Here is a 12730-nt window from a genome sequence, read left to right as displayed (position 1 = left end):
TTTATTACTTAGAAAAAGCTATCAAGTATTTTATTATTTTATCCTACATTATATACAAGTCATAAAAGGCCACAGCAGTTTTCAACATATAAACCCTTTAAAAGTAGAGGGCACTATGAAGGATTGACAAGTATCAAAATGAAGTCCAGTAATGAGGGTATATACTCAGTGTAGTATTTCTGAGGAATAACAAGCAGATACCAAGTCATTAATATTTAGCTTGCAACTATTTCAAGGGTTTTTATAAATCTCTTTGGAGTTCTGTTAACAGCCTAAGTGTGCCAAGATGCCATTTAAGAAGTAAAATCAGAATAAAAGGATAATAAACTTTAGAGGGTACCTTCCTAATTCTAGTCACTTATATGTCTCCAAGAAGGAGACTCAATTCTTTACAACCTTCCACTTCTTTCTGCCCTCAAGAGCAGGAAAGAGAGAAATGGAAGGAAAAGCTCAATATTCCAAATTCCTTCTGCTTATTTGGAGCTTTGCTTTTTAGTGGAGATTCCTTCAAAGTATATGTCAGGCCCTTAAAAAATTAGCTTTGAATTCCTAAACACTTAGTATTATACCCTTCTTGAATAATAGCTTAAAAACACTGGTTTCCGTTCTGTGAAAATACAATCTTTAAAACTGTAACTGGTATCAGCAGATCAATATATTAAAAAAAATACAGTACCAAACTACACCGGTATATTTCCATATTAAGAACTTCAAAATATACTTATCACTGAGACCATAGTCCTTGCATTAGTTTTCAGTCCACTATGAACAAGTATCTGCTGCATGTAAACATGTCTAAATAACTATAGATAAAATACATTAATCATAAATTTCTGTAAAAGATAATAAAATATCTTCTTTAAAAAACAAAACAATAATAAGCTATTACTGCATTGTTTCCAATTTTATGAAAATGGAACAACCTCATGGCTGTTGCCAGTCCTGAGTTCATTGTAACAAAAATGGCCCTAGTTCCTGGTTAAAGTCAGCAACCAATCCACTCTTCAATAGATGTCTTCTGGTACTGTAGGCAAGATTTTGTTTTAGGTGCTATTTTGTCCATTAATAAAATTATATACCAGAAATTGACCAGTGCCACAGTACTGTGTTGCAAACAGTTTTCCATCAGGAGTGGGATCTGAGAAAGCAATTTCTTCTTTACTCAAATATGAGCCATATATAAAGTTACTCCTATTAAAAATAAGAGGGGTGGGGAAGTGGAAGGGTAAAATAATTATTAATAGGGTTAGGAATCATTAAAATTAGAAAAACCTGTCAAATACAGTTTGAGTAGACTTTTTAGGTAATGTTGTATATGCCAAAAATGTTGAAAATAACTATTCATCTAAAATATAATAATTTGAGGTTAAAAAAAATTTATGAAAGCAACAATGGTTTTTAAAACATTTACGCAACCCCTTTTCATGATAGAAATATTGAACAACCCTGAGTAGAAGGAATTTTCTCAAACTGAAAAAGAACAGCAAGGAACACCAAATGTTAATGGTGGAAGACTGAAAATTGTTCCCCAAAGATTAGGAACAAGGTAAGGCTATCTCTGCACATACCTCTACTATTCAAAACAATGTACTAGAGTCTAATTAAAAATGAGGTCTGCAATTTTATAGGACACAATATCAATATTTTAAAAAATTAATTGTATTTCTATATATTCGCAATGAATAATCCAGAAACAAGAATGATCAATAAGTGAAAAAAGTAAAAATTCTATGTGCTTTAATAGGAAGCTTATTGTGTCAATCTCACTATCACAGAACAAATACAATGGCTATACTGTTTTATGTTTTTATAAACTAGAACAATCTTATGATTGTTATAAAATCTGAGTTTTACAAGGTTTAAAGAAGGAGCAATAACCTTATTTAAGACTATTATTTAGTCAGCTGCATTTTCTAGATTTAGTTCTGAAAGAGCTAAAAACAGACCTGCCTCTTGTCATGAAAAGGGTGGATAGATCTGAGCCCTTCTGAATCATGACTCAGTAATAAAATAAGGGGGAGAAAAGAAACACATAAAGGCGCTAAGATTTAGAATCTCACTTAAAACAATGATGGATTATTTTGAAAACTATATCAATAGATAGTAGATAGGGATTCTATGAATAAACAAAAACAAGAGCTTGAACTAAAAACCTCATTTGCATGACTAATTTTAACCTTCTCCATTAATCTTTTAGCAAAGGTTCTTTAAAGAACAAAAAACCAAAACATGCAATTCGTCTGGGTCTTTTCCTCAATACCTTTGATTAAAAATCAAGTGATAAAAGCACAAGAAAAATGAATAAAAGGCTTAGATAATTTATAAATAATATTATTAAGTTAAGGCAAGTTTTCCTAAAGTACTAAAAAGAATGTGAAGGATTACATTCAAATTACCTTAGACATTCAATCATGCGAGAAGCAATTTTCTTCCTACGCATCATGCTGAATACCCATATTCGACTGATCCCACAGATTGCAGGCTCTGGCAATGTTGAGCAGCACCAGGCTTTTTGTCTTTCAAATCTGACTTTTTCTTCTTCTGACCTGGTCACTGGAAGTTTTTCTTCTATAACTCTGTAGCCCTATAGGTATCAAAATTGGAAAAAGTTTTCAAGTAAGAATATTACTTAGCAATTATCTAGTACTAACCTTAGTGAGGAGGTCACTACTTTTGTCTTGTTTCTTAACAAACTTATGGGGACTATTTATGGTTTCACATTCATTTTAGGAAATAGATCTGGATCTACATTCTGTTCTAATTCACTTACTAGTTACATAACCAAGAGAGGAAATTACTTACTTCATTAAGCTTGAGTTCGTTACCTATAAATTGGAAATATCCATTTCTTTCTGAGAATTGTTGAGAAACTGAATAAGGTAATACATACAAAGCACCTTGTCATCATGGTTGACACAATAGGAACTGAATGCTAGTTTTCTCTACCTCCCACATCCTAAGGACCAGCAAAAGTACATCTTAAGAACTCAGCAGTCATAACAATGGTTTTTGTGATTGCTGCCATAGTTCTAGGGTTCACGGCTATGTGGGAACTAGGAATAGGGATGGCAGAGTAATCAAGAATTTAGAAAAGTACTTTTCCCCACACACTCATCTCTTTCTTAAAAAAAAAAAGTGCTTTAAAAACATACATCTTCTCCACCAGCCTAGTATTAAACTTAAAATAATTAGACAATATAATTAAGAATTAACAACAACAACACAAAAAGCAAGCATTACATATTTATCTTCTAGTCTAAACACTTCTACTACAAGTCATTTTTAGAACTAGGTAAGATAGAAAAAAACACAAGGGTTTTGCACAATGTAAAATTAACTCAATTTCAATATGGCAAGCTTTCATGAGTTAGTCATTTTATATAAAATTAGTATTCCCAAACTCCTCTATCAGCTATTGATTGAAATCAATTTTGTTATTATAAACAGCAAGATTCATAAAACTACACAATTTCAGGCTGAATTTTTTTTTTTAAAAAACAGCTTCACATACAGAAATTAACTCACACACTTATTTTGACTTATTAGAAAATTTCATGATAAAGTACATCTTTGCAAGCAACCTAAAAGATATCAACTGAATAGAAGTCAAATTCAATAAGTATTAAATTCATCAGTAAGAAGTCAGCTAAAAAGAGACAAATTTCAAATGGGGTATGCCTCAAAGTGAGCATGATTAAGGAGAGTTCAGAATCTTTTGTTTTCTTAAGTTAGTCTGTTACTACTTAACTCTCATAATGTGAACATATTCCTTTTACTGATTCTACTGCTTGTGTTTTTGTACAATTTAGATCCTAAATGCAAGCCAACTCATCATCTAGATTTCAACCAAAGAAGTGGTGACCTATTTTGGAGGTGGGCAACTTTTTATAAAAGGCCATCTGGTCTCTCTTGCAACTATTTAACTCAATCTTTGTAGTGTGAAAGAAACCACAGACAATATGTAAGTAAATGGGCATGGCTATGTTACCATGAAAGTTTATTTACAAAAACAGACTGGATTTTGACCTAGAGCTATAGTTTTCCAACTCTTTATTCCAATACAGAAGGGACTAATTGGTACAGACATTACATTAGTATCCAACATGGAAACTTCCTAAATAAAATTTAAAAGTATTTTTGATTTATACAATTTTTATCTTACATACTTGACTTGAGAAACTAATACCCACTGAAAATACAGCTCTATTGTTGTAAAGAATTACACACAGAAATTTTGCATTCACACTCTTCCTTACATTAAATGTTCATAAATTTACTAGGATTATGTTATTCAAGATTACATAATAAACTCTTTAAATGTCACACTATATGTGAACACTCTAAAAATCACTTACCCTTTGAATATGTTCTGCAATTAGACAGCCAACTACTTTCTTGTCATTAGAAATAAAGAGAAGAGTTTTAGTTCTAGAATAGCACATTAGTGGAGCCTGCTGGAAACCTAAATCATTATCAACCATCTCTCTAATTTCGTCAACCTGTCAAATAAAAAAAAAAAAGTATTTAAAAAAAATAATGAAAGCATTGTATATATGTAAAAATATACAATTTCAAGTCAATAAGTTGAGTATATCATTCTGAGGACATCCTCTAATGCAGCGGTTCTCAACTTGTGGGTCATGACCCCTTTTTGAGTCGAACGACCCTTTCACAGGGGTCGCCGAAGACCATCGGAAAACACATATTGAATATATATAATTACATACTGTTTTTGTGATTAATCACTATGCTTTAATTATGTTCAATTTGTAACAATGAAAATACATCCTGCATATCAGATATTTACATTACGATTCATAACAGTAGCAACATTACAGTTATGAAGTAGCAACGAAAATAATTTTATGGTTGGGAGTCACCACAACATGAGGAACTGAATTAAAGGGTCGCGGCATTAGGAAGGTTGAGAACCACTGCTCTAATGAGTTCTTTTGAATGACTGTGCTACCAACAACTGTTTTTCAAACCCTGTGGACCAACTTACAAAATGAGGGGGAAAACTGCAGAGTGATGCTAAGCCCAGTTTAGGGAGCAAGAAAAATGAGAGGTCCTATAATAGGCAATGAAAACATTAAGGCTTCCCATTAAGAAGCATCACAGAGAGAACTTCACTGGAATGTTAGCCAGGAAAGCCACTTTCCTTTCCAAGCCTTAACTAGTACTCTCATCAGTAAAATGAAGTGGGCACAGAGAAAAGAAACACATTTACTCATTAACCATTTATAGGCCAGACATTATGCAAAGTTATGAATATTATCTCACTTAAATCCAACATCTCTTAGAGGTCTATGGTTCCTCACTTTACTTATGGAAGCAATAAAATTCAAAATTAAGCAACTTTCCCATATCAGATACTGAACATCTAGAAAATCACGGAGCAGGGATTTGAACCCCTAATATTAATATGGCATCAAACTGTGCTTCCTTTAGTTTACCTCCTAGAACTGTGGTCAAAGTCAATGATAAGCTCAAACCTTTGTAGGAACTCAAAGTCCAGATTTTTGTAGGCACTTAAAGATTAGTATCTTTTCCAGTTACAAAATAATCTGCAAATATTCAGTCCACTAAAAACATGGGTTTGTGCTACTAAATTTAAAATGCAAATAACCCCTAAGAGGGTTAAATATTCACATCTCTGAGTTACAGAATACCATATAATACATCCCTTATTTAATGATTAATGATGAAAACCCAACTCCTATTCCTGGAACAGTATCTCACAACTCCTGATTTGATTCCTAAAGGTAAATGACTCACAATACCCTAGATTTTAATTTTTAGCCTATTACGGGTTATTAACTAGTAACATACTGAATTATAGGTTAAGATTTTGCCCTGAGAAACTAAAAAGGAAATTAGCATTTACTGAGGAGTCTTACTAATAAGAAAAGTCTGGATGCCATATATGATTGTTTAGCAAAGTTCCCACTGTGTGTTTCTAAATGATCATAGTTGGAATTCCAAAATTTCCATAATTTGATTTTCATTAAGTCAATCATTAATCCAACATTAATTCAACAAGTATTTGTTTTTATGCAAGGATCAATGTTTCAAAGACAGGTGGCATATTTACATGTCATTCTAAATGCTAGTCTATACTTGTTAGGCAGTGGTAAAATGGAAGCTTATTTGGGCATCTGGGATTGTCCAGTCATATATACAGTGTTATCTAAAAGTCAGGAACCACAGGATAAACTTTAAGTAGAATGTCAGCTAAATTTTCAAATAAAAGGTTCAAAGTATTTTCCTTAATCTCCTTTTTAGGTGAAGTATTCCTAAATTTAAAGAGGTCTCATTGTTAACCTTAAAAAAAGTATATTATTTTCCTTTTATTTCTAGAAATTCTGGACACAGTCTAGTGTAATTAAGCTTTTCAAATAAATGCCTGGACTCATTGCTTTACATTATGAGGAAATTTCTGGAGATTGAAGAAAAACATGTTGAACATATTATTTGAAATATAATTAACATATTACTTAAAATAAGTTTATCCTATTGTTCCCTGACTTGTAAGATATTCTATAAAATGAAATAATTCCAGATTTCATTATTTATCTGGTTCATTTCTTTTTTCTTTTTTTTAATATATTTTATTGATTTTTTACAGAGAAGAAGGGAGAGTGATAGAGAGTTAGAAACATCGATCAGCTGCCTCCTGCACGCCCCCCAGTAGGGATGTGCCCGCAACCAAGGTACATGCCCTTAACCGGAATCAAACCCAGGACCCTTCAGTCCGCAGGCCGATGCTCTATCCACTGAGCCAAACCGGTTCGGCTAGTTCATTTCTTTGAACCCTTAAAATATAGAATTCTAAGTTGCACTAAAACTTGGCTCACACTAGATATGAGGATTAAGTTTGCTATATTATACAGGGTTGGTAAAAGTAGATTTATAGTTGTTCGTACAAAAAATACAATGATAAGTAATAATACAAGAATAAACTCTGTGTTTCCCATACTCACAACTATAAACCTACTTTTGGCCCACTCTGTATTTACCAGATCAAATGTATCTTGTTCTTTTTCTCTTAACATATGACTATCTCATGCTTAATTTCAGGATTACTAAAACCTACTACTAGATTCCCTCTGCAATAAGTTTTTATTTAGAAATCTATTCTCAGAATGAAAATTCACATTTATTAATTTTGTTTTCTAAATTATGATTCAAATTTCAATTTTAATCCTGATTCTTAAAATTTGTGAGGCATTATTAATTAACTAGCATGCTTTCTGTACCATCACTCAAATTACTGATAATATAGAATAGTAATCAAGTCACTGAAAATTCAGTTCTCATGTGCTGGACACACTACAGTTTAACCATGATTTTTTAGTTGAGTTTTATTCTTTAAGTGCTTATTTCTTGTTTTCAGAATTGGGGTTTAAATGTGCTATGCTAGAATGTGTTATTCTCTTAAAATTAGCTGCAAAATTATTTTAGCCATTCTACAAGAAATTTCACTAGAAATTTACCTTTTTCAGGGCATACTTTGGGTCTTCAGGAAGAACCATTATTATCCTGCCATCAGGATATTCAGCCAAAATCCTTTCTTTTTTCCAGCCCTAGATTAAAACAAAAGAAGAAGAAATTTTATGTACATTTCATTCATAATATTCATGTACAAGAAGAAAAAATATCAATGTGTCTAAAAATTGCAAACATGAAAAAATTATATGCTTATTAATGTTTTACTAATGACAAGATAAATCAGCAATTTTGTTAAGCATACAATAGGTACAATGCAAGCTAATATCTTTATACTACTCACACAGAGATACCACAAGGCTATTTTTAATTTATCATTTCCCATTTAATTAATTTTGAAAATCACACACCAAAAGCAAGCCCCTTAAAAGTCAATGATTCCCAGAACCTAAAAGATAACTCTCCTAGTTTCTTGATAAAAGAAATAAACTCAAATTTCTTTAGAACATGGTTACCTCCACAAACACACACTCATGGTTTTATGTCTGGCATGCCAAAGACCTCCAGGAGGTTTTAAATGAACTGATTTGCATGCAGTCGCCCAACATGTAAGGAATAAGTGTTTATTCTTATTGGTCACAACTATCAAAGTCACAAGAAGGAGACTGTAAAAATATAACTACCTTCTAAGAATCTAATAGGGGAGGAGAGGCTACGTTGTGTGTATCTGAAGTTAAACATACTCAAAAAAAGAGAGGTAATAAACTCTTCTTCAGATCCACACTCGTGGTGATTAATGAGCAGAACCTGCATGAAAAACAAAACAAAACAAAAGCCACTTAAATCTAGTAAGATGGGACTGAACCAGAGGTTAAAACTAGGAGCTTTAAATAATAAGCACAGAAGGAATGAGCTTAACTGGTTGTTCCAGTTGTCTTACCCAACCAACTTCACATGAAAAAGCCTTTCAAGAAGCAATATGTACTTCTGAAGCATTAAGAGGCTCCTTCCTAAATAGTTTCTAATAAATCAGATAAAATGCATTTCCTCAAATGGTGTCAATGAGGCAGATGAGTACAATGAAGGAATAAAGAGTGCACCATCACTCTCTCCCCAACCCCAAACCAAAGAGGATAAAGAAAAGGAAATATATTAGTCAACCAAAAATGGGTTCTATGAGAATCACTTTCTACTATAACTATTAATTTTAATAATATTTTAATCTTTTGAAAACAGGTCTTTGGCCATTTTTAACTATCACAGACATTTACCATGTCTAAAGGAAAAATTTTACCCTAAGGAAAAGCTACTTAACTTATTTTTCTAAAGAATGTGTAATTAAAAATTTAAAAGAAAAACTCATTGTTCTCATTTATTCTGTTTTTAAGTAGAACAAACCTTTATTTCAGGTCCCTGAATACTGTCTATTTAAAATGAATTAAAGCCAGAGCACCCAAATGACTTATTTTCTATGTGCTTCTCTCCAAGAAACAAACACAAAAGATAATTGGCATTAAAAATATTTAGATGTTTTGTCAAACACTTAAGAGTGCTTAATATTCACCCTAGTTGGTTTGGCTCAGTGGAGCATCAACCTGTGGACTGAAGGGTCCCAGGCATATGCCCAGTTTGCGGGCTCAATCCCCAGTAGGGGGCGTGCAGGAGGCAGCCGATCAATGAGTCTCTCTCATCATTGATGTTTCTATCTCTCTCCCTCTCCCTTCTTCTCTGAAATCAATAAAAATATGTGTTTTTTTTAAAAAGAATGCTTAATATTCAATTATATCTTAACAAAAAAGAAAAAGACTGCTTAATGCTAAAGCACAATACTAGATACCCAATATAAGTGGTTGTCACAAACTATAATCCAAAGCTGTGAGCACAGCAGAACATCTTTAATATAGATATGTTTTTGTTCTCTCTCCATACACTAAAAAAAAAAAAAAAAAAAAAAAAAGCTACAATGTTTTGGAGTTTCTACCTTAGACTCTATGTTTACCTACATTTGAAAAAAGTGAAAGATAAGAATAATAACCTTGATGTTAGCAAAGGATGGCCAACTGCTAAACTCAATTCCTTCTCTTAAGTTTATTTCAAAAATAAATAACCCATAGCTCTGTCCCATCAAGGGAGAAGTGGGAGAAGGAGGGAAACTGGGGCAGAAATTAATTTTCCCAAAATTGCCACATTGCTTTACAGTTTACAAGATCTAGAATTTAATTAGAAGGTGATGACTCCATCTTGCTCCATAAACCAATTTCCCTTGGTACTGTGGAAAACAGAGTACATATTTCCTGAATTCTTCAATGTTTCTCTCAGAAATTAAGAAATTCCCCTAAGATGAAGAATTAAGCTTTTAAAACCTAATCTCTTATAATTTTAGGAAACTGATGGCAATAATCAAATAATGTAAATTGAGCATTTAATTTAAATTAACTCCTATCAGGTTCACATGTGTAAAATAAACTGAAATATTTTTACCCCAGAAGTACTCTATAATTTAGCTACCCGATATAACTGTTTTTCTTTTCAAATTGTAAGGATATTAATATGGTCAAAATGGAAAAATACAAATTTCAAATGAAAAGCCAATATCTAAGCTATAAATATTCTATGTCCATACACCTTATATTTTATTTAGTTAAGTGGTAGGATGGGGGGGAGGTGCAGAAAAGGCAGATGAAATAAGGAATATAAAGGATCGCCACAGTAAGGAACTATAAAAAAGAAAACCCCATATATCTTGGGTAGAGTAACTGGATAAATGAAACAATTAATATAAACCCCTCAACCAAAGATAAGAATACAAATTTAACTAAAGTCAAGAAAAACCTTTAAATAATTCAACATCTGCTGGTACATATATATAAAAAGCCTACATGAAATGAATTGGTGAACTCAGTTCAGATATCCTGGAGGTCTTATTAATGTGAAGGTAACATGTATAGAACAGAAATATATTCCATTTCAGGTAGATTCCATTTCAGATACAGGTAAACAGCAATTACATTAAATTACTATTTTCATAAAATATCTAAAATGGTTCAAAATTATTGAAAACTTTGCTATTTACAGAAACAAATAATTAATAATACCCATTATACCTCAAGTGTACATACATTAAAAAATATGTACTAAAACATTTACTTTGTGGGCTCTTTTTTAGTATATTACAAAATCTGAGGTCTTAACTTTCTTTTTTAATTTGATAAAGAAAACCTCTCATAATAGCAAATAAGAGAGAAGGCAAAGGAAACCATCTATTTGGTATAATATATATCACCATGAATCCCCAAGTAAAAATATTATGTCGAGCCATATAATATTAAACTGACTGATCAATAGCTAATAATTATTAAAATCAAAAAAAACTTTAAAAATACTCAACTTGAATAGCATTACTTGTTAGAAGAGATACATTAACTACCTTAAAAATACAACTTAAATTAAAAATCCCACAACATAAACCAGACAAATTAGCTGGTTTTTATGTTTGGCTTTGTTTTAAAATAAGCCAGTACATATACAAAGGCTCTGTATATAGTATCATTTCCAAAAAATGGAAAATTTTCAGACTTAAATTTGGCTGTTCATCTCTTTAAAATCTATTTTAGAAGGCATGAATTCCACTTACCACATATTTTACAGCACTTATAAACTGGTTGTGGAAGAGCAGATGCTGTGTTTCATCTTCAGGATTTGAAGCTGTGTAAAGCATGCCACAAACATTACAGGAAACTGCTCCAAATCTTTTTTGTCCTGCATCCTAGTTATAAAAACAAACAAAAGAGTTTTGTCCTTCCAAAAGAATAATTCTAGAACATTAGCCTCCATACTTGTCACATAAAGTGAGAAGTATTTAATCTACAATAAATAATACACAATGATGATTACAAAAATAAAGATGTATTCTTTGAACTCCGTGCAATTTTTTCAAGAACTGTTCCACTTAGTAATTTGATCACTCACTCCACAGCATTTAATAACAAATGAAAGGAACTGAGAAATATCTTTAACACTACAATCTTGTTCCTAAAGCCCAAAATAGCAAAATACTCTACAAATGAGAATATATACTTTTATCTGGAATATTTATACTGCTAAAGTTTAGAGAAAATAGTGCTTTATACTCTTTTTTTAAAATATATTTTATTGATTTTTTACAGAGAGGAAGGGAGAGGGATAGAGAGTCAGAAACATCGATGAGAGAGAGAGACATCGATCAGCTGCCTCCTGCACACCCCCTACTGGGGATGTGCCCGCAACCAAGGTAAATGCCCTTGACCGGAATCGAACCCGGGACCCTTGAGTCCGCAGGCCAACGCTCTATCCACTGAGCCAAACCGGTTAGGGCTTTATACTCTTTCTAATACCTTGTCTGTTCTCTTTAATGGTTTTATTCTAGTTTGTAGATATTAAAGAGTATTTTGATGTCACCTGAAACTCTTGAGAAAAGGTAAAATTAATTTTTTCCTATTATCTATTACATAAGTACCAAAGACTAACTACAATCAACTATGATCCAGTAAATCATGCTTGTACTGTATGTTTACCAAATGTTTTCTATTCTTGGTCTTATTCAACAAGAAAATTTCAGCAATAAGATCTAACTTTAAGAATAAAATGAAAATAATCCTTTTACTCTTTCTATTCTAAAACTATGCAATTTGAACTAATTACTGAAAAAAAATCTAAGATATAAGTATGTATAGCACGTGAAAACGAGGGTCAAATAGCAAAGAGAAATCAAATGGTAAATAAAAGATTGTGTATAAAACTAAAGGGAAGTTAATTCTAAAGGATTCGAACTATTGACAAAATTAGTTACCTGCAAATCTATTTCAGGCAGAAAAAACAATTTGTAACTGTGGTAAAGATATACATATACTGCCCTAGCTGGTTTGGCTCATTGGATAGAGTGTCAGCCTGTGGACTGAAGAGTCCCAGGTTCGATTTCGGTCAAGGGCACATGCCCGGGCTGTGGGCTCGATCCCCAGCAGGGAGCATGCAGGAGACAACCAATCAATGATTCTCTCTCATCATTGATGTTTCAGTCTCTCTTTCCCTCTCCCTCCTTCTCTGAAATCAATTTTAAAATGTATTTTAAAAAAAAGATATACAACATATCTACCATGTTAACCATTTTAAAGTGTACAATTCAGTAATGTTAAGTGCATTTACAATGTTGTGCAACCAATCTCCAGAATTCTTTTCGTTTTGCAAAACTGCAACTCTATACTCATTAAAGAGCAGCTCCCTAATCCCCCTTCCTACCCAGCTC

At 32.3% G+C, this 12730-nt stretch overlaps 1 protein-coding gene across 4 annotated transcripts in view; it reads right to left on the bottom strand.

The window, feature by feature from the left end:
* The window catches only part of ESCO1 (establishment of sister chromatid cohesion N-acetyltransferase 1), a 37157-nt gene continuing 24427 nt past the window's right edge, over window positions 1-12730 (bottom strand). For 3 of the 4 annotated variants that reach the window (XM_070420531.1, XM_070420530.1, XM_070420532.1), the window contains 5 exons: window positions 11084-11215; window positions 7497-7586; window positions 4356-4499; window positions 2397-2584; window positions 1-1191 (listed from right to left, as the gene is read on the bottom strand). In XM_070420531.1, coding sequence (XP_070276632.1) covers window positions 1044-1191; window positions 2397-2584; window positions 4356-4499; window positions 7497-7586; window positions 11084-11215 — 702 coding nt within the window. In that variant the 3' untranslated portion in view covers window positions 1-1043. Of the gene's footprint in view, window positions 1192-2396; window positions 2585-4355; window positions 4500-7496; window positions 7587-8132; window positions 8257-11083; window positions 11216-12730 lie in introns of those variants that run through there. The other variant, XR_011472174.1, reaches the window with a different exon arrangement.

The sequence above is a fragment of the Myotis yumanensis genome, unplaced genomic scaffold (genome assembly GCF_028538775.1).
Source record: "Myotis yumanensis isolate MYYU_CA2020_CCGP unplaced genomic scaffold, mMyoYum1.0.hap1 SCAF_7, whole genome shotgun sequence".
NCBI lineage: Eukaryota > Metazoa > Chordata > Mammalia > Chiroptera > Vespertilionidae > Myotis > Myotis yumanensis.
This window is presented reverse-complemented; position numbering and strand designations above follow the sequence as displayed.